At 41.1% G+C, this 23,277-nt stretch overlaps 1 protein-coding gene and 1 pseudogene across 1 annotated transcript in view; one reads left to right on the top strand and one right to left on the bottom strand.

Moving 5' to 3' along the window:
- Positions 1-23,036, bottom strand: part of C5H3orf52 (chromosome 5 C3orf52 homolog) — a 32,901-nt gene extending 9,865 nt beyond the window's left edge. The window contains exons 1-3 of the mRNA XM_074073107.1: positions 22,640-23,036; positions 14,851-14,980; positions 5,903-6,030 (exon numbers count right to left, since the gene is read on the bottom strand). Coding sequence (XP_073929208.1) covers positions 5,903-6,030; positions 14,851-14,980; positions 22,640-22,825 — 444 coding nt within the window. The 5' untranslated portion in view covers positions 22,826-23,036. The remainder of the gene's footprint in view (positions 1-5,902; positions 6,031-14,850; positions 14,981-22,639) is intronic.
- On the top strand, positions 6,973-7,097 carry LOC141423747 (small nucleolar RNA SNORA51; annotated as a pseudogene).
- Positions 23,037-23,277: the final 241 nt, after the last annotated feature.

Raw genomic sequence — 23,277 nt, 5'->3', positions numbered from 1 at the left:
GAGTCTCCATAAAAAGCCGGGTTTAGAGAGCTTCTGGGTTGCTATCCACATCTGTGCATTCTGGGAAGGCAGCATGCCTAAGAGGGCCTGGAAGCTCTGTGCCTCTTCCCACATACCCTCCTTGTGCCCCTCTTCTTATGGCTGTCCATTTGTATCTTTTGTAATATCCTTTGTAATAACCAGTCAATGTAAGTATTTCCCTGAGTTCTGTGAGCTATTTTAGCAAATGATTGAACCCCAAGAAGGAGTGGTGGGAGCCTCTGATTCATCATCCTTTGGTCAGAAGTCCAGGTGACAACGTGGACTTGAGCTTGGCATCTGAGGTGAGGGTGGTCTGAACCCCTAATCTGAAGGGTCTGCACTAACTCAGGTAAATAGTACCCGAATTGATTGAATCAAATCAAATTGTAGGACACCCAGCTGGTGTCAGAGAATTAGTGTGGGAAAAACTTCCACACAATTAGTGACACATTTAGTGAAGTGTTCTGTGTGTGAGTATGGAGAAAAATAATTCATTTTTCCTATACACATACTCAGCTCCATTCACCTTCCATATCTAGAAACTTCTGGAATTGGGTTTGATGGAGCAAACAATCCATTGACTTGACAATAAATCAGTAACATCTCCAAATTCCTAATTTTTGTTTCTGAGTACATGGATGGAGAACAGAGGGCAGGAGTCCTTCATTTCATTGTACCCTTTCTTACAGGTAATTCTGAAAACACGTTTTTCAGAATTCTTTATATGCAGTCTCATTTTGCACCTGTAAGGCACACAGGACAGTGATTCCCATTCATTAGAGAGAACTAGTCCAAAGAAGTCTTTGTACTTGCCTCAGCTATCACTGCCAGGCCCTTTCTTTTGCCACTGCAGAGTGATGAGTTAAAACCAGTGAATACTTTGCTCATGTCTGGCTCTGTGCAAGAGACATGGACTTAATGTGAAAAATGAGCATCCATTTCCCTTTGATGTAGACATTCCAGTCCACGCACATGGCTCAATCTCATTCCAGTCCACGCACATCTGCTCAATGTAAAACCCCTCTGTGAAAAGAGCAACAAGAGGAAAGTAGTAAGAAGCTATTTGCCAGCAGCCTGTTCTGGGAAATAGGTGGAAGGAAAGAAGGCAGCAAGGAAGAGAAGGAGAAAGCTAAGATTGTACCAGTTCTCACAGGATGCAAACTCCTGTGATAAAAGGAGCAGTCAAATTTCATGCAGTTGACTCTGGTATAATCAGATGTACTCGCCTCCTTCAGGAGCTTTTGCAAGAATCAAATGGAAGCCAGATAAAAAGTACTCACTTAATTCAACTGTGCAGTGGTACAAAAGTGCCACGGATGGATGGAAGGCTGGTCTTGCTCAGATTTTCTTATCAATAAGTCTCCAGGGAAATACTTACTTTATGCCCAGCTGAAATCTCTAAACCACATTGTTGTAATTTTTTCTATTGACAAATCTGGTGACCATACCAAGGAACCTGAAGGACACTGTTGATAACTCCAGTGACCCCTTGGGAAGTGCAGAGAAGCACCACCAACTGCATTGAGGTCCCTTGTATTCCTCACAGATTCCCAAGTGTTGTAAGACTCTCATGTAGTGGGCTCTGCTCTTTTTGCATTGGGCCCCTCAATCTTTTTGGCTTTGGGGGTACCAGGATTAGTTGCGTTGTAAGAAAGTACCTGACTTTGGGTTGGTGGTGACTGATAAGTCAATGAGAAAGCCAGTTTTAAATGCAGTGGTAGCAATCATGGCAGCACCGCAGGGGATGAATGGTGGCTCCTGGATGTCACAGACTTAAGAATACCATTTTTTTTCTTTTAAATGATCTGTAGTTGTCAGGCATAGTAGTTCATGCCTATAATCTCAGCACTAGAGAGGCCAAGGCAGGAGGATTATTAAACCAATGCCAGCCTGGGCTGTATAGCAAGACCCTATTGCAAGAAGAAAAAGAAAACTATAGTTTACAGCAATTTGTAAACTATAGTTCTGTCAATTAAAATTGAAGCATACTTTTTCCATAACTGATCTCTGCAAAATTTGTAAACTATTCATGAATATTCTTATTTTTACAGGTATATGGTTCCATGCATAAGCTCAATACAAAGCTGTTCTCTCTATTTCAGAAAAACAGTTAGAAATACTGGCTTTGACTGACATGCTATGCTTAAGCATGTGCCTACAGTGACTAGTTTCCAATCTTACAATGAGTCGGTAAAGTTGTAGCTGCCTGGCAGGCCCAGGATCCTCAAGATGTTAGGTACCACTATTAGGTACAGGTAAAATCTGAAGTATGACTTGATTTGACTTCCTAACATCCAGCTTTTAAAAGCCCAATCTGATATTGCTTATCAAATGTGGAAGGTAAAATAGGTCCTGTCTGTGGGGTAGGCATCAGTGGGAGGAGGAGGATATAAGGATAAGGGGTCAGAAGGTGAATATGGTGGAAATATTCTGTACACATGTATATAAATGGAAAACTGAGTCCTACTAAAACTGTTCCAGAAACGGGAGAAGGGGGGATAAAGGAGAATGATGGAGAGGGTAACTACAACTATGACAAATTGTAAGAAATTCTATAAATGTCACAATGTATCCCCAGTACAACAATAATAAAAAATAAAGTATAAAAAAATTAAAAAGAAGAACACTCCCAAAAAGTTTAATGGAGCAGAAAGGCTTTTTTAATGTAAATAAATTATTTAGTATTTGAAATATTTGAAAAAAACAATTTAAAAGAGCCTAAGTGGGTATTCTAGACACAGTTAAGCAGATGACTAGACCTATTTTGCAAACTGATTAGTCTTACTGAGATTGTCTTTGATAAAAAATGGTGGTGCTGATCAGAAGAAAAGCATAGTTCAATTATTATTAGATTGTCATGTTTGTTGCTTTTAAGTTTTTATGATCTACTTGTAAACTGGACTGGGTTCTGAATTTTTCTCATTTTCTCTAATATTTGGCTATAACATTCCAAGTAAAACTTTTAGTTCTGTTCTTGAAACTGGGAAAACTGGTGCTGGACAAGTCAATGAAAATTTTAAGGGACAAGTTTCAGGCCAGATATGTTGGCTATTGCTGTGGTCTAGATAAGTACCCTGCCCCACCAAAGGCTAATCTGTGAAAGGCTTGGCTGCCAGCCTGTGGTGCTATTGGGAGGTGGTAGAACTTTTAGGAGGTATGACCTAGTAGAAGGAATTTAGGTCACTGGGGGCATGCTCTTAAAGGGATATCAGAGCTCCTCACCTTCCTCCCTTTCTTTTGTTCCCAAGCTACCATGAGGGGAATGACTTCTTCCATACACCTTCGCCATGATATACTGTGCCCAAAGGCAATGGGGCCAAGCAACCTTGGACTAAAACCTCAAAAACCATGAGCCAAAATAAGTCTTTCTTCCTTATAAGTTGATCATCTCAGTAGCACAAAATTGACTAACAGCCACACAGAGAGTTCACTAAAGTATCTGATGCAACAGAGACTATGAAACTGCAAACAAGAAGTTAAATGACCTCATCCTGTAGGCAGCTTTTCCCATGATTTTCATCAGAACAAGAATGCTTATCATAATAAAACTTTTACCCCTCTTCATTTTTCCTTATTTATACTTATATAGAACTTCACGATCAGTAGCATCTGTGGGTAACACAACAGCAGTGAATCTCTCATGTCAAACCCAAATCTTTACAGTTCCTAAGAGGTCTCAGTCCACCTAGAGAGTGATTTAACAGCATCCCTAATGCAACTGTCCAAAGTAGTACTAGTGGTTCTTTAATAGAATTAGCATCTTCTGCTTTAATTTAATCCATTTCTGGGATGCCAGATGACAGAATTGCTATCTACTAACTACACCAGGAGAAATCAGTGTCATTCTGACATTTTTTATTGCACATAGATAACTACATTGGCTATTGTAAAGGTTTAGTTGCAAAACTTAGCAAATAGGATACTTGATTAAGATAGGTAGACTCCTCATCTGTCTCATTCTTTCATGTACTGATTTTGTTTTTTTGTCCATGGGGACACTGGCTAAGGTGCATACTGCAAACTCTTGACACTATCCTCCTGATAATCATAGTTACAGTCTTTCTGGTGTGCTGTATCCTCTCAAAAGCTTTTAATGTTTTCATATAGCTATCTGTGGTATGTCTTTGGCTGGAAAGACAAAAACTCAAAGAACTGTGTGATCACAGGGACACCATACTCCATGAATGCTGGTAATTGAGAGTAGTGTGAAAGCCCTATATTCTTGTCACACTCTCACCTCAGTAGATGCCTGACCAAAAGATAGGAATTGTTAGATAAAAATTATAGAATGTCATTGTTTTGGCCATGCTCCTGCACAGACCAGGTTAAAAGTAAAACTGGACCCATGTTTCACTAAAGTTCCATGTCACCAAGCTGAAACTAGGGTGTGTATCTGACCTTCTAAGAAATCAAGATTAAAGAGATAGCCAAATTTCCCAAATATGCCAGTTTCAATTGGCATGATAATGAAGTTCTCTCAATCTAATCTTTACACATAAAAAAGGCAACCCAAATTAACCTGATGTTAAACAGTCAATTATTTGCCTATTTTTCTGTCTCTCTCTCCTCACCTTATAAGAAAGGTAATTTTGAAATGACTAACCTATACTTTTGTTCTTTGCTGCTTCTCTAAACTTTTCTGTGTCTATAAAACCAATCTTCTTTCTTAGACTATCAGAACACTTACTGTATTTTATGGGATGAAGTCTTTCTCAATTCTAGAATTGGAAATAAAGCAAATTAAGCTAGGTGTAGTGGTTCACACCTGTAATCTCAGCACTCTGGAGGCTGAGGAAGGAAGACTGAAAGTTCAAGGACAGCCTGGGCCACATAGCAAGGCTCTGTCTCAAAAACAAAAAAACAAAAAGAAAATGAAGTCAAGTAATATCTTAAATAAAATAACCTTCTGGGTCTGGTATGAGCTACTCTCTCTGTGGCCAAGTTTACCCCAACTAACTCTGACGGTCTGGCTGCAGATGCTGCTATCCATCTACCCAACCCCCTACCCAGGAGCCTGGAATAGGCTCTCCCTCACCACATCCAGTTAGTCACTCAGTCCTGTTGAGTGAGGACACCTCTTAAGTCTCACTTGGATCTTCTTATTTCTCCCAGCATTGCCCTAACTCAAGCCCCCTCATTTCTCATCTGGGCTCTGCAATACTTCTAACTGGTGTCTTCCTTGGGACCTTTCTACCACCATTCAGAAAGGCTAAAATGAAACTCTGACTGTCAACCTGCTGATTAATGTCATGCAGCACCCTCCGGAAGAGTGGGAAAACTTCATGATCTGAGCCTTACTTTCTTCTTTGGCTTCACCCCTGAGAGTCCTCACCGCATAGCATGCTCAGGCACATATACTACTTCTCAGACTCCCGGATGCTTCTGCCCTTTTACCTAGAACATTCCAACCTTACACTTCAAAACTCATCCTGAGTACCACCTCTTCCAAGAGGCCCTGCATGCCTCCATCTCCACCTCAAGTAGTTTAGATGATCCTCCTTTGATTATGTATGTATCTCAATACTAGAACATACCACATTTTTTATAACTATTTAATAGTTTCCTGTATTTGGACTGTTAGTAAATTGGGGGTACAGACTATGTGCCCTCGCACTTGGCATGTTGCCCAGCACTTCACAGATCCTCAATGAACACTTCAGGTTGAATCATGTACAGGACCAGCAGGAGAAAACAGAACCCTGTCCTCTAGGCTTTTCCCTCTGACTTTGTATCACAGAAAATACATTTGTAGGCATACTTTTCTACTAAATCCCAAACAAAGAAATGAAACTACTTATTCTAGAACTCTATGCCAACTGTTCTAGCAAAACTCATAGTCTAATGTTAAGAAATCTGTAAGTGATGTGTAAGATATAATTACCCTTTCAGTGAGCAGGTGAGGCAATTCCTTTTCTGTAACACACTCCTCTGGAATCTTCAGCATGAGGAAGAATGTTTTGTTTGATGATAATTCACGTATTTCATTTTCATCTTCATCAACATAAGTTACTAACGAGTGGGGGCAAAAATAAAAATAAAGGTAAACACATGTAAAATAATAAACTTACTTAGATTCTGTTGACTGCTATTCTTAAACCTAACAATGAACACTCATGGAAGACAAATCCTGGGTCCACTAAGCAAATATAAGAAGGAATGCCTTCTTTACTATACTAAATAGAATAAAAGACAGGAGCTAGCCTCCACTGTGATACAAAATATTGCTTTCTTAAGCAAAGGGATCTGAGATGCCACTGAATGTAGACTGGAGAAAAATCCAGAAGGAAGTAGTGGGGAAATATGAACATCTTTGTTAAACTAAGCTTGCCTGTACACAGGTGTCAGGGCAGGTAAGGGGTGGTAGGTTACAGGAAGTAGTCTCAAGGAATGTCATTGAGCTACCTTCAAGTTTTGTGCTATTGAAGACCATGATGAGAAAGTGACATCATCAGCCAGAATGGATGTGAGCCCTTGTCTGTATGTTTCCCCAGGAGATGGGCATGAAGTCATCGCTCTAGCTTATTCCCACAGGAGAGGAATGTTGACACACTCTGTTTGCAGAAGGGAAGACAAACTGCACTCCAAGCCCCAGGGCCTGCAGGAATTACATTCTTAGGACAATGAGCTCTGTGTTGCTTGTGTTCTAATAACTGCTTGCTAATTGATTTTTAAACAGTTAGAGCTAAAGGAAAACCACGCAAAACCAGAAGCTGACACTAATGTGCTCATTATGCTCCCCTGGCTCCATGCCAGCCTCACAGGCTGGGCCACACGGAGGCCACCTCTCCATCCTGAGAAAGGCGTGGGTAGGAGAAGATCCAGGTGCTCACCAACTCAAATCCCATGATTCAAACCTAACAAAATCAGCCTCTTTTACTGGACTTTGAAAAGCCATCATGAAATAAATTCAGTGTTTGTGATGGAAAAGGCAGGTAAAAAGTAAGAATTCTCAGCCTCCTGATGCTTGCCACAGTCTGTGCTCTTACATTGACTGTATAGAAGGAGGAGACAAAGTAAACCTACCCCATGTATACCTCAGACTGTGCCTGATCTGTACTGTGAATGGGGAGACATGGGGTGGAAGAAAAGAAAAACAAAAGAATTCTGATACTTTTCCCTAGGGAAATATGAAAAAGTGAGACATTGGGGCAAGGAGTATAACATTGCCAGTCTTAGAAAGGCCTGCTTAAGGTTGGTATCTGGCAAGAGTCTGGGAGCTCAGATTTTGGGAAGGTTCTGAACATTCCCTGATCAGGTTGGGCCACTGTGTCTCAACTGTTTACATATACAGCATTGCTAATATCTTCGTTCCTTCTGGGAGTCTGAAATTTGGTACATGCTAAGCAGAGGCTGCCATTATGATCAACTACCAGTGAAAACCCTGAACACTAAATGCCTAACGGGTGTCCCTAAAAAAATGACATTTCACATGTGTCATTACAATCATATTTATTAATTCAACTATATGTTGAGTTCTGTAAGCCCTCCTAATAGTCTAGAAGTGGTTTTGGGGAATCCTGACTCCCACATCCTTATTTGTTGTAAGTCATTGCATTATTTTGTTTGATGATGTAAGTCAGACTTTCATAGCAAAACACATACAAATATAGAAAATTCTAACAAAACAAAACAACAAATCCTAATAACTCTTTGCTATGGTTTGGATCTTAAATGTCCTCCAAAGGTCGATGTGTTAAATCTTGGATTCCAGCTGATGATGCTGCTGGAAGGTGCTGTTAGGGGATGGAGTTAGTGAAAAGAACTAGGTAGCTAGAGGCATGGCATTGAAGGGGAAATTTGGAAAAACCCTTCCCTTTCTCTGATTCCTGGCCACCATGAAGTAAAAAGCTTTGAAATACCATGTGACTCCCTGCCATGATGCTCTGCCTCACCATAGGCCCAAAGCAACAAGGCCAAGTGACATGGACTGAACTCTGAAACCATGAACCAAAACAAATCTCCATTTTAAGTTATCTCAGGCATTTCATCACAGTAATAAAAAGTTGACTGCTACAATCTTGAATCAAAAGGTTTTCCTCCCCTGTTTTATTTTATTTGCCTTATTTTTTTTTGCATGCTGGGGAATCACATGTATTAAATAATCTCTCTACCACTTAGCTACATCCCCAGTACCCCTTCATATTTTGTATTATATATTTGATATCTTAATGAATAGATAATTTGTATAGCACTTTTTATTATTTGTTACTTGTTCTTGCTTATTCCCTTTCATCCTTTTGTTGTTATTAACATATCTAAAACCATTCTCCATGTGCATGGAATTCCTTAAAAAGAATAATGACTTCATAATATTCATACTAGGCTCATTCATTGTTTTAAAATCTGACATTTGGTGTTTTCAGATTTTTTATTGCTGGAAATAATACTACAATGCACAATTTTGAGCTCTAATCTACCAGATAAACTTCTGTAGTAGATATCAGTGCCTCAGAAAGGAACACAGGGGATGCTGCTAGAGAGTGTATCAGAAATTCTGATAATGCAAGCGCACTAGGAAGAGATGCCAAGTTGGAAAAGAGCTCTCCAATAATGTCTGTAATGACACATACTTAACTTGTAGTATCTAAATAATGAATCTATTTGGGGAGGGGGGGGTTGCTGGGTTTGAACTCAAGGCCTTGTGCTTTCCAGGTTGGCACTCTACCATTTGAGCCACAGAGCCACATCCCCAGCCTAAATAATGAATTCATATCAAGACTTGGCTGAATAATTGTGTTCATCAAAATAAAAATAATCTGCACAGATAAAATTAACATGGGTGATATTTTCCACGTGGAGAAAATTGGTTGAAAATCACAAAAACATATACAATATGTGGGAGGAACATGATAACAGCTCTTCAATTGGAATACAGTGCATGAGAGGCAGGCCTTAAATGCTAGATGCTGTCAGAAGGTATTGGAAAGTTGTCGGATGTCTCCTGGGAATAAAGTAGAGGCTGGTGTTTACAGGAGGTCACCTGTGCAATGAAATGGAACAGGAGACTGGAGGCAGAGATGTCACCAGGCACAAGATTGGGAGAGATTGATTTTGACTGAAAGTGGTGGGAACAGGGAGGAAGGAAAGAAGGGAGGGGAGGAGGGAAAGAAGGAAGGGAGGGGAGGAGAGAAGGAAGGAGGGAGGGAAGGAGGGAAGGAAGGAGGGAGGGAAGGAGGGAAGGAGGCAAGGAAGGAGGAGAGGGAGGGAGGGGGAGGAAGGAAGGAAGGGGAGGAGAGTGGGAAGGAGGGAGGAGAGGAGAGGGAGAAGAAAGCCCAAGATAGTAAAAACAAAAGTGGCTTCATAGGAGCCAGGCTTAGTTTAAATCCCAGCTTCATTATTTATTAGCCATGTGACCTTGAGCAAGTCAGTTAAACCTCCAAAACTATTTCCTCAGCAGTATGTCAATACTTACATTGTAAGTGAGTAAAAATGAAAACCAATGCAAATAAAGTATCCAGCATGGAGCCTTACAGTGTATGGGAAAGTTGCTATCAAAATACTACCAAGGAATGATTGATAAGATTTTATCATAACCTAGTATGTAAGAGAAGAAATCAAAAATGGTTCCAAGATGCCAAGCTTGAGTAACAGGAAAAATAATAGCTGCTGTACTAAGAATTAAGTACAAACACTTTGCTGTGCATTTTATAGATATTTTCTCACATAATTCTCAACTCAATCCAATGGGTTAAATATTATCATTTCCATTTTTTAAATGAAGGCATTGAGGCATAGACAACATTTATAAATTGTTCAGGTCAATAAACTAGTAAGTTTTAGGGACAAGGTACATTTATAGAGTCAGTTTCAGAAATCACATCTTACAACTGTGAAGCAATTTGCTTAAAGTTACAATTGTATGACTGGATGGTAGCAGAGCTGAAAAAAAATGTGGTCTCCTAATTCATGTTGAAATGATAAAGGGTGAGTGAATTGGGGAAGAGGGTATGCTACAATCTGAGTGTCTGTATTCCCCCAAAATTCAAATGTTGACACCTAAACAGTACTATGATAGTCATGAATGAGATTGGTACCCTTATAAAAAGAAGCCCCAGAGTGCTGCCTTCCACCACTTGAGGGCACAGATAGAAGGTGTGGCCTATAAACCAGGAAGCAGACACTCAATATACACCACATCTGTTGATCTTAACATATCTGAAGCCATTCTCCATGTGCATGGAATTCCTTAAAAGGGATAATGGCTTCATAACGCTGATCAACATAGTTGATCTTAGATTTCTCAGCCATCAGTACTGTAAGCACTGTTCTTTCTAAGATATTGAGTTTGGGGTATTTTGTTATGGCAACCCAAGCAGACTAAGACAGGATAAAAGGTATAATAGTTGCACCATGAACAATGATTGAGATGATGATAGTTATTTCTAGGAAGAGCTATCTAGCAAAGAATATCTCTAAAATTCAGGAAAATTATGCGGTTGTACATTCAGGAATAGCAATGACTGCTTCCCTGGAAGTGAATAAGCTTTTCATATTGAAGAATGTGAAAAGTAAGAAACTTGAAGACAAGTCTCATATACTCACAGTGCAGGGGCCAAAAGCAAAACTAGCAAGAAAGACGTGAAGTCCGGGAGTTCTGTAGACTCAGAAGTGTACAACCTAGCTGACAGAGAGGAAGGCTGCAAGGACAGAAATTGGGGGAAATTGAATTTCGTTGTTAAGACAGGTGGTAGTAACCTTGGTAAGGACTATTTGGGACCATTGAATGTAAGGAGTTTTAGGAGTAAGCAGGCACAAGACACAAGTGTAGACGCATCTTTCTAGAAGTTTGCCTATGAAAGAAGAGAGAGAGAAAAAATATCTAAACGAAGTAGCAAGAATCCTGTGACAGACTAGTGAAGGAAAGATGAGGCTAACACCCATAAAGAGTTGAGAAGAACCTGAGGATGCTTAGAGCTGAAGATCTCTGGCCAGAAAGTGGAAGGGGTTCTGTGGGAATAACATGCAAGGAATACAGTCTTGGCGGGGTGGAAACATTTCAGAGATTTGAAGGAAAGACTCACAAGTGAGAATGCAGAGACAGTTCAAGGTAATGAGTCTTCAGAGTTGCTATTATGTCCTGTCCTGAAGAACTTGGTAGGGTATAGCTTGTTAATGCAATCTACCTAGGATTTCCCCATGAGTCACCCTACATCAGCAAGCTTTTCCCTGTGAAAACTGTCAGTGTCCCAGGACCGTGGGAAATTGAAAGATATAGTTCTTACTCTCAACTGAAAGGTGAAAGAAATCTATTCAACATAGCATCATGTAGAAAGTCCCTGCTGATACATCAGCACCATGCATCCATTCCCATGGAAAGGCCTGTGATTAAGAGAATGAAAGGGGCAAACAGGAATCTGTAATACTGAATCCCCAGAGTACTGTAACTGTATCATATTTTTCAGCATCCACCTATTTGTCACAACACTTTCCTTAGTAAGTAAGGTGTTTACTGGAGGTCTCTTCTTTCCCTGACTAAGCCAAGTTAGTGAAGAAAGGAGAACCTTTTAGGAAACTTAATTGAGTCTCCAAATTATCCAAAAAGAAAATGACTTCAAGACACAAAAGAGGGCTTTTTCCTCTTTACCTCTCACTCTAAGAAATTTATAATTCCTCAGGGAGAGAGAGAAGAATCCGCTAATACCATTTCCCTAGGAAGCTGGGACAAAACAGGATTCTAGGGGCTCTGCCCATATGGCTATTGTTTAAAATATCAATGTAAAGTCACATGTATTGGTGCATGTCTATAATCCCAGATACTCAGGAGGTAGAGGCAAGAGGATCAAGAGTTCCAAGCCAGAACAGGCAAAATGAGACCCTATCTCAAAAAAAAAAAAAAAAAAAGACAATGTCAACTGTTTAGTCTGGTGGAGTTCTGGCATTTTTCCCTGTGCATACGCAGTCTGTACTTCATGCTGAAGTTGAGCTATGACCTTGAACCCTGAATCTGTCATCATTTGAATGCACACCAAGGGCAGAGGAATGGGCAAGCTCACCCGAGGTGTAGGCAATAAGTGGTGCACAGTCTGTATAGAATTAGGGATGACAATAAAACCATCTATTTTTTTTTTTGCTCTGCTTCAAATATCACCACATGCTGGCAAATCTTAATAATGGCAGTGTTAATTTAAACCTCCCTACTGGGCACCCTGCCCTGGGTACCCTATGGTCCTCTCAATCTAGTTACCTTTTCAGTTCTGGGATGCATTTGCTCTCCTGCTCTGCATCCACTCAAACTGCACATTTATTACCACCTTTGCTTCCTAACTGGTCTGAGGACAATAAAGCTTTGAGACAAGAGGGTCAGGTGTGGAGGAAGGAAGGCAGGAGAGTAGCAAATGTAGTTCCTGAGGAACCTTAGTGTCAACAAATCCAGACAGCCAAAAGCAAGCCCTTGACTCTGCTGACACTGCCCTTTCCCAGACATTTTCCACACAGTACCTGGAAGTTCAACAAATATTTCGTTCCTATCAGTGGGCTTGGCGATTAGGCAGTGGCTGATTACTGAAGATTGTCATCTTAGAAGTGCCTATAGAGCTGCTCTGAGGTTGGGACTACAAAGAGAGGAACCCCTATTCCACTCTGTTTTACCTATTGCATCTCCCACACACCAATAATTTTTCCCTGGATTTTTAGTGATTTGTCAAAATGATTTCAGTAACATAACCTTAAAATCCTAAAGGTGAGTGATAAGACTACTATTGTTTGGATATGAAGTGTCCCTCACAGAGTCATGTGCTGAATGCTTAATTCCCAACTGGTGGAGATATTTTGGGAGGTTCTAGAAACTTCAGAAAATGGAACCTAGCTGGAGGAAGTAAATGGTGGGAGGATACACAGATGTTGAGGGTATCTTGTCCCTGGTCCCTCTTCCAATCTTGCTCTCTGCTTCCATTTGTCCCCTACTACATGCTTCCATCACCAGGATGTTCTTCCCAAGCACCTGGGGTCGAGCAACTATGGACTGAACCCTCTGAAACTGAGCCAACATAAGTCGTTCCTATTTATATCTGGTGTTTCACCACAGCAACACAAAAATCACGAATACAAAGACTGTAAAAAGTATGTCAAATCATTTTTAAAATGCAAGTAAGAAAAAGACTAAAAGAAAACAAAATATTGATAATATAAAGGTCTTTTATGCATGTGTTTTATTTTTAAATTCAAAGCCATTTACCAGTTTTTAGTCTCCCATGACTCTCCCTGCAGGCCCCAACAACTGAGGCCTGAGGTGCCAAGTAAAATAAAAGTATTCCCTTGATTTTAAGAAATCAATCTCTCTTATAGCATTAACATATGCTAAAACACAAATTTACCATCAAAGTAAAAATGAAGTTTTCATTTTAAGTATTAAAAAATTCTTCTGTGAATGTTACACATGATCTTTCACGTCTCCAGAAAAACTATTGAGGAAAATTGCTCTTTGTGAGCTGAAGAAGTCACATGACTTTTTAAGACTGGAAGACAGATCTTGGGTCTTGTGCTTTAGAATCCTGAATATTAAACCATCTCTGTTTTGTGATAGGCCCCAGATACTACCAGATAAATCAGTCAACTTTCAGGATTGCATCAACTCATTGTGATAGGACAAGCCCGTGTGATTCAACTTCAGTTTCAGCATCTCTGTGTGGGAGTTTACATGAAGAGGGAGTGTCAATGATCATAACAATATTATTGTCTTCCCAATGATAGAGGAAGTGCAGCACCTCTTATTAGCTTCTTCCTACTTAAAACTAGCTGATGAGCTCAAAGAACCATTCATCGCACCAAAACAATACCTAAGTAACTAAGTAGGCATGGAACCTCCTGCAAAATTGGCTGATGTCATCGAAGTTTTTCTGATCCTTCAGGGACTATGAAATCTTCAGACAGGAGATTAAGTGAGGAGCAGGAGATTGGGTGGCAATTGTACTTACTGAGGAAAATTCCTACGAACTCCCTCTGGAAAGACTCAGGAGCCCCCAGTCATTGTTGTCATTCTGTGACTGGGCTTGCTATTCAGAGCCTGACTCATTTCTAATCCTCACACAGAGGCCAGATCACAAATCTCCAGCTTCAGATGAGCCCCTTCTCTACCACCACCAAGTAAAACAATTTCCTTCTTTACTATTTTGAGATAGAAATGATTGCCTACTGGAGGGTGCTATGCTTATGAATCATAAAATCTTTTCAAAAGTGAAAAACCATAAAAAATTGCTAACAACCTAAAGAGCCTTAAAATAGTATAGAAGGCTACACCATGCAGCCATTTAACAAATGATGTTCAAAACAAATTTGTAATGACTTAGAAAAATTATCTCAATATAATATTGAAATTCTAAGGTAGGCCACAGTCTATGAAAAATCTTATCTCAAAATATTTTAAATAATTTTAATTAATTAATTAGTTAATTAAAATTACTTAAAATTTTTAACACAAGTAAGACTAGGAGAAAAAAGTTGACAAAACTATTAAGAATAAGTGGGTTTTATGAGTAACTAAACATGTATTGCTTTTAAATTCAAAATAAATAGTAAAATGAGATAAAGTAAAGTATATCATTAGTGAGATGTAAGTTTTATAAGTTTTTGTTTTATACACACATACAACACAAATATAATAGTTACTTCTAAAACAGCTTAAAATAATGACAGCTTATAGACATATGGATCTATAGCATTTTTTAAAAACTCATGTGTATCTCTCATGCACACAACATATTCCAAGCCAGTTTTTAACTCATGTTATAAATATTGAAGTAACAATGAGTATGTTTTTCATTTCAATGCAATTTGCAAGCATTAAACAAGTTTTTAAGCTGTGTCAACTTGGACACATTGAAATCCTCTTACCTCCAGTAAGACATAAACCTATGATGATCACTATAATGAGACCTACGAAAATGGAGACGATGACCATCCACAGTTTACACCTGCCAATCACATTCTTATTGCAGGAGCTCCAGGAGTCTTCCTTGTTAGCCTAGAAAGCAAAGGGTAGTCATTTAGTTTCAACAAATATACTCAAATACTTACTAAGGGGCAGTGACACAGAAATGAAGGCAGCAGGGTCCTGACCTCAAGGGGCTATACTTTACTGAGTTAAGTTTACAAGAAGCTGTATCAGGAGCAGAATAGAGCTTCACAAAGAAGTTAGCAAGAAATTTTTCTGAGAGCTCTGAGGTGGGGAAGATAAGCAAAATTTTGAAAGCTGTATTTTTTACAGTGTAAGTGCTATATAATAATTATACGTATTTATGGGGTTCGGTGTAACATTTTAATACCCATAAACAATGTGGAATAATTGTATCAGAGTAACTGATATATCCATTACCTCAAACATCTATCCTTTTGTTGTGTTAGAAACATTCCAAATCTTCTTTATAGGCTATTTTGAATGATGCAATTTGTTGTTATTAACAATAGTTAGCTTCCTGTCTATAGAACAGTACAAGTTATTCATCCCATCCAGCTATTCCCCTGTACCTGTAAATGATCCTCCACCATCCTTTCCTCCCTTACACCCTCCCCAGTCTCTGATAACCACCATTCTCTCTCCTGCTAAGAGATCAATTTTTTTAGCTTCCACATATAAGTGAGAATATGCCATATATTATAAGATCAGTTTTTAAGGTATTCCAAACCCAGGAAATAGTATCCATAGGTTGATTCATGATGTAACTGGCCAAAAGACTAGACTGAGGATTGGAATGTGAGTGTCAGAGGCAAGTAATGAATGTTAAGATAATGAAGGGTTGGAGCAGCCTGCAGAGGGTTTGTGTGCTACTCAGCTTTGCCTTGCTGTGACAAAATGCTTGATAAAACCAACTAAAAGTAGAAAAGATTTATTTTGACACATGGTTTCAGTCCATAGCCAGCTGATTCCATTGCCATGGACCTGGGGTAAAGCAAAATATCAGTGGCGATTAGAGCGTGTGGTAGAGGCCAGGAAGCAATGACATGGTAAGAAAGGGACCAGGGACAAGATACCCTTCCACGGCATGGCTCTAGTGACCCACTTCCTCCAACTAGGCCCCACCTCCTAAAGGTTCCACCATCTCCCAATGGTGGAATAAATGACATCAAAATTATGAATCTACCAATTCAATTCATTGAAGAAGTCAAGACATCATTATCCAGTCACCTTTCAAAAGCCCCATCTGTTAATACTTCTACATTAGGGACTAAGTCCTCAACTCATGGACCTGTTGAAGGTTTTAGAACACAAGAGCTAAGCTGAAAGCTAATGCAAGGCTCTGAGTTAAAAAAAAAAAAAAAAAAGAGAGAGAGAGAGATAGAAATGATGTATAGTTTGAACTGGAAATTGGACACACCAAGAAAAAGCAAAATGGCTACTGCTATAGCCCAAATTCAATATAAAACAAGGTCCAGAAAGGGAAATAAAGGGACAGATGCAAAAGACAGTAGGAAATAACCTACAATGTGTGTAATGAGGCAGAGCCTGAGGTCAAAAAATAATCACAATTGCCATGGTTTACTGAGCACAGTGTCATTTCACTTAACCGTAAACAGTCCTTCAAGACATTTATGAGCCCATTTCAACTCGTGGGTCACACAGATTAGCCAGGACCAGTCCCTTCAGTGTGCCACTGCAAAGCTTTCACACTCTCACTTCTGGACACAGCCTCCTGCCATCCCAGTGGGGAGCTCCAGGTTATGAGTGTACCCAGCTGCTCTACAGGGGCCCCACTCTCAGTGCCACCACCCGCCAGAGAAGGTTCTGTGACTCTTCTACTTGTCACTGAGCCATTAAGTAAGTCCTACATGAAGATCATGTGATTGGGGAAAAAATGTGTTTCTGTATGGGATACAGAAACATGTATGGGATACATGTGGATTGCAATCCAAGGCATATTACTCAAAAGCATGTGAACTTTGAGCAAGCTACTGAAACTTATAGGCCCCAATATCCTCAACTTCAAAATGCACATGCTCCTCAATTGACAATGGTTTACATCCCACTAATCCCATAAGAAATTGAAAATATTATGAATTGAAATGGATTTAATACATCTAACCTAGTGAACATCACAGCTTGGCAACACAGCGCACTATAGAATATCAGTTGTTCACCTTCATGATTGCATGGCTGACTGGGAGATGCACTTAGCTGCCACTGCCAGGCATCACAGGAGCATCTTACTCACATATCTCTAGTCCAGGAAAATAGCATAAGTCTAAATTCAAAGTACCGTTTCCATTGAATGTGTATCACATTCATGCCACTATCATCATGTCAAGAGAAGTATAGGTAGAACCATGGAAAACTGGGGACTATCTATATAAATACTAAGTCTTGCTCACATGTCTGTTGTAAAAAGTAGAGAAAATGTAACAAAGCATCTGCTAAACAAATATGAGGGGCTCAACTGAGGGAACTGCCATTGCTCCTCCATCATTACGTGGAGCACTTACCTGTCCCACAAAGCAGCAGCAGGCACCCCAGGGGGCTCACTGCTGAATTGACCCCTTGCTTACTTTCTCTTCCATCTTTATTTTGGTGATGGCCATCAGAAAAGGAAACTATTAGTGCACATTAGGACTTACATTCAATGTATGGAATTAGAGAACATCATCTTAAGTAAAGTTAGTCACGTTCAGAAAGCCAAAGGCTACATGTTTTCTGTCATATGTAGAATAAAGACCTAATACAAATACAATAGTATTATGAAAAACAGGTCACACTAAGGGGAGGTCATCTATAAGAAAGGGATGGCAAAAGAAGGAAGTTAAGAAGGTGAATGTGATGTACTTCCTATACAAGAATGAATTTAGAATTTTACCTTAGTAGACTAAGGTAAAAAGGAGAAACAGAGGAGATGAATCAATTTGGGTTATAATACGTGTGTGAGGTGTGTGTGTGTGTGTGTGTGTGTGTGTGTGTGTGTGTGTGTGTGTGTATGTGTGTGAAACTCCCTGTATAGCTATCTTAAACAAACAAAAATGTCATTTTTTTTAATATAAAAAGAACAGAAGGGCACAACAGGTCCTGCCTCAGGGTTTAGAGGGAGAGGATGGGGGAGAGGGTATAGGAGGGTGACTATGGTGCAAATACTGTGTATACATGTGTGTAAATGGAAAAATGAGACCTGTTGAAACTATTTCAAGAATGGGGGGAGGATAAAGTAGAATGATAGAGGAGGTGAATTCAACTATGATGATATATTGTAAGAACTTTTGCAAATGTCACAATGTACCCCCAGCACAACAACAACAACAATAATAAAAAGACTATAATAATAATTTTTTAAAAGTTCCCCAGCCTGGCCCCACCACAGAATCCCTTGGGGAGGATTTTAACTGGCTTGGGCTGCAAACATACCTAGAGGACTGAAATGTAAGTGGGTCTGGGCACTGGCTTGTCCCAAAGGGCAAACTGCTTTTCCATGGCCAAGAGCACTGTTCTGAAGCCTCCCACCTTCAGGAGCCAAGCCATGCTTGCCTTCCCACCTGCCCTTAGTAAAGCCTCCCAGGAGGTGAGCTGTCCTGTCGCTTACCTGCTGCTGCCACTGACACTCCTGTCTGGTTTCATGTTCAAATACAAACAGAGACTAGCCTTATCTTCCACAGTAAATTGAAACCACTTAAAGGGAGGGGTGTTTATTGAACTTCCCCATTCTTATGTCCCACAGTCATGCTTTAAGAATGTACTTTGAAAACTTCTAGAGGAGGGGTCTTGGACCCAGTGTGTCACAGTGTGTAGGGAGCAGTCAGAGGAAAACCCTCAGTTAAATGGGTTTCTGGAGTCCTGGGAGGGGCCACCACTCACCCCCACTCAAGACTGCAGAACAACACCAAAGGCAAAGACTCAAGAAGACCCATGGGGGAGAACATGTTGCAATACAAATAATCTAACTTTTCAGGAAACAGAGGAAACACATCAATTCACATACATAACTCCTGAGACCAAAATTTCCCCATGCTTTTTTCAGTCCTTATATGACAGGCAGTGAAGCCATAAAGATGAGCACAAAAAGAAATATTCTGGATCTCAAATGGGCCAGAATGAGTGTCAATGCCACCTGTGCCTTCATTCAAATTGTCTCTTAGAGACCAAATATTAGGACTGTGGTGGTTTGGGATGACCACTAAATACTCTGTGACTTACTAGAATGGATTAGCTCAGAATTCCACACAACCTCATCTATAAAAAATGCCTCTTTGTGCCTCTTTGTGTCATCCTTCCCTGCTGGGTCCTCAGCCCCAAGAGCAAGCCCACTGACCATTTTCCTCTCATGCCTAATATTCACAGACTTTAGGTCATTATAAAACAGCCCTTCAGTCACTCCCAAACAATAGAGTGCAGCACTCAGTTGTCTGCACATTTGAGTCAAGTGAGGAATTAGTATTTGTTAGAAATGCTCCCAGGAGATTACACATGTCCCAAGGGGAAAATTCTCTGATCCAGTAGTTACATGCTGTCTGTGCTATATGAGCATCCTCTCAAAACCAGATCATGGAGTCACACCGCCTCCTTCACTGGCTTCTTTCTGTCTTGCCCAATTTCTAGGTCATGACAGGACACAGGCAGATTCTCCCGCTCAGTGCCTGCCAGAGATACTTGCAACTGCACCTTACATTTTCTGACTACACTACATGGCTTTGGAATGTGGGGGGTGGCGGGGGAACCTTTCTCTAAACACTCTTCCATATATTCACATCCCTCTTTAGGCAAAAGTCTAAATCCACACCCAGGATCCTGCCATAATGCAGGACTACCTGTCTGTTGAGTCTGCAAAGCTTTTCTTCCTGGCTCAATCAGGAGCAGATGTCTATAGATCAGGGGAGATTTTCTTAGTACACAGCAAAATCTTTTGTACTTTTTAGTCTTAATTGTGGCATTTAATCCACTTGTCTGACCCAAGTACAAAAGAGTCAGTTGATTCTCGTCCTCGACTGAATACTGTGTAGCCATGGAGCTAATTTTCAGCAAGCCCATTCAAATAAGCCTGGCTTGCCTCAAACTATCAATTTACTGGTCTATTATTATTCTAACGATGCTGCCATCACTTAAAGTGGCTCTGGGGCTGCTGACTCAGAATGAAACATAAAAGAACACCAGTGTCTCTCTATCACCTACAAATTCTTTTTTGATTTTTTTGACCCAATAATATTGATGCATTTATAGTGGCAGCAGGTCAAGTGAAGTTCAGTAGCTTATTATTCTTTTTCCATAACCCCCAAACCCATACTGAGACAGGAAACAAAGTTCTAATGCCTTCCTATACTCTCCCGCTCCAGCTCTTCTAAGAAGGAAGATATACAGGATATGGGATGTCTTCTTCCCAGTGCTCTGGCTATTCCCTACTCCTCACCCATCCATCTACCCACCCACATGTAATTCCTTCATCCACCAGATGTGCCACTCAACTCCTCATTTTTCACTTAAATTACCTAACTAAAAGGGACCTACCTTATAGAAATTAGTAATATAGAATTTATAATTTAGGCAACTATACATAAATAAGGATAAAATATGTTTTGATGATTTATTTATAGAAAGATAGAGAAGCAGTGGAAGTAGCCTAGATCTGAGAGCTCAAAAACCTGAGTGCGAACTTGCAAGGCACTACTAGATGAACCTAAGCACTTTGGTGGCTTCTCTGAGCCTCAGTTTCTTCACTCAGCTCCTTCATCTGTCAGTTCAGAACACTAACACCTTTATCCTAAGATGCTGTGACAAATAAATTTACCTATCACAAGTATCTGAAAATGATAGGTACAAAGCACATGGATAGTGAAAACACATGGATGTAAGCTACGTCTCAAAACTGGAAATCTTATTACAAAGTCTAAGCACCTTTGCATAAGATTCTTAGTGTCTGAGTCTTGTGATTGTGCTAGCCAACGCTTAATATTCCCCACATTAACTGACTTTTCAAGATGAAATACACTTCAACTTATTCTATAGAATCACAGCATGACCAGCACATTAGGTGAGGGATGGGGTTTTTGTTTTGTCTTTTTCCTCTTGAGGTTTTCCCCATTCAAGTCTTTCGAGAATGCTTTCCAAGTTCTCAGGTAGCCCTACACCTTCACTCCATTCTGTCAGTCACCACAGCTTTCCTATTTGGTGACCAACAAATCTAAATTACAAGGAAGTCTGGCTATCTGTACACATCTGACTAACAAGGAAGTCATTAGAACATGAAAGAGCAATCTCTATGAGGCAGGTGCTGAACAATTATAAAGTACTGATACGCAACATGAATTTGGCATGTTCTACTCCCCAGGCCTCACTGAAGCCTGGAAGGGCACATTACATCACCACCATCTGACAGCCTTACCTCTGAAACACTCTTTTTGATTGGTAAAGCTATTACCAGAGCAATGTTGTCTGCATTCAGTGTCAAACCACAGAGCCTTTGGGGAGTCCTAAGTCTAGTTAATTGTGAGGCAAGTATTCCCAGTTCCCATGCCTAGACTCTGCTCTGGAAGATCCAGATAGCAAGTTCATGGTTGTGGCCACTTGTCCTCATCTTTCCAAAACTTCATTCTTCTGCAGTCTTTATTTCATTCAAGCATAAGGCACCAACTTACTTTCCAGGGTACCTATGAAAGCAGACTTTACTGAATAGTATTTCTATCAGTGTGGAGCAAAAGCAATCCTTTCAACTTTTGAATTTCCTGCTTATCCCTAAAATCAACAGTTGGACAGCAAAGGGGTGGAAGTAGAGGAACAGGGGTCTAGAAATATCAGGCTAAAATGTGTATGTAGGGAGCTCTGTGTACTCAGTAAACCTCAAGCCAATCTTAGGGGTTAATCAAAAAGTTGGATGGCTCATAATTCCAACTCTTGTGTTTTACAAGTATTTCATCTGAGTGAATAATGTTCTGTCACTCCTAGGGGTGAATCAAAAGAGCTCTGCTTGAACATCCACAGCAACTTTCTTTTCCCCAATGAAAACGAGGCAAAAGCAAAGAAAGCTGGTCTAGTCCTTTGGGACAAGACCTTTGAAACTATTTTACCTTCAACTGAGTGGCAAGTTCACCCCCACCCACCCACAGGCCAGCCTCAATCCCTCTTGTTCTTTCTGTTTTGTCCCCTCTGCCCTCCTATCTCTCTTCCTGCAGGAATCAAATGGTCAAGCTAGGAGAAAAAAATAGAAAGTGCTTTGGGGATAGAGGGGGGATGAGACTGGGTAGCAGATGGGGATAGTGAGATAGGGAGAGGGGAGAAGGAGAAGAGAGGGTGAGAGGAGGAGAGAGAGGGTGACAGAGACAGAGTCAGGGACAGAGAGATAGGAGAGAGACGTGGATGAATATATCACTCTCTTCTCTCCAGGAAGGAAAATAAAAGTTACATAACTTTCAAAAACCACCTATCTCCGGGGATTCTCTCTCTGAAGAGAGAAGGGGACACACTTCATCTCCAGAATTCCTAAAGTGCCACCCAGGCGAGAAGTCAGAGGGATCAGAGGAGTCGGAGGGGCCCAGGGCGGGCTCTGGGCAAATGTCATTCTGTGGCTGCGAGTTTTTAGAATATTCCTGCGCACAACACCCTTGTTCTGGGTCTGGGACGCGCGAAGAGCTGACTGGGAACCCAAAACTCCACGGGTGCCAGGCTCCTGCCGTGCGATCGGGCGACCAGCGCAAAACGGCCAGCGCCAGGGGACCTTACCTCGGCGGTGCAGGGGTTCTGGGCCGAAGAAGGCAGGACCTGGAGGGCTCCATTGAGAGGCGTCTGCTCGTCGGGAGAAGGCAGGACCTGGAGGACTTCACTGAGAGGCGTCTGCTCATCCGGCTGCCCCTCCAGCACCGAGAGTTCCAGCTCATCTCCGGGCGCTGGGGACGTGGCCCCGTCCATGGGACCGCAGAGGACTGAGTGGCTCCGCGGGAGGCAGGACACACACACCTGAGGGTGCAGAGTCCGAGGTGCCTCCCTGCCTCTCACTCCACCCACCGAGCAGGGCGCGCTGGTAGACCTCGGGCGGTGGGCGGGGAGGGGAGGGGAACCCGGTAAGGGGAGAGGACGGCAGGGCAGGGGCGAGGCAGGCGAGTGGCGGGCAGCTGGAGGTTCTCCTCGCCCCTGCAGGGTAGGCTGGGACCCAGCCCTGTCGTGGGCTCCCGAGCAGAGGAGGGCTGTTTTTCTGGTTTGTTCAGGGCGCTGCCTGTGATTCCTTTCGCTGTTGGTGCAGACGCAAAGCAGCTCAGCTTAGGGCCTAGTTGGGTGCAGGGCTGTGGCAAGGAAGGGATGGGCGGGCAGCACAGAAGACAGTTTGCCTTCTACCCCTAGGAGTGCCCTTGCTGGGGCTTACC

The sequence above is a fragment of the Castor canadensis genome, chromosome 5 (genome assembly GCF_047511655.1).
Source record: "Castor canadensis chromosome 5, mCasCan1.hap1v2, whole genome shotgun sequence".
NCBI classification, from domain to species: Eukaryota; Metazoa; Chordata; class Mammalia; order Rodentia; family Castoridae; genus Castor; species Castor canadensis.
This window is presented reverse-complemented; position numbering and strand designations above follow the sequence as displayed.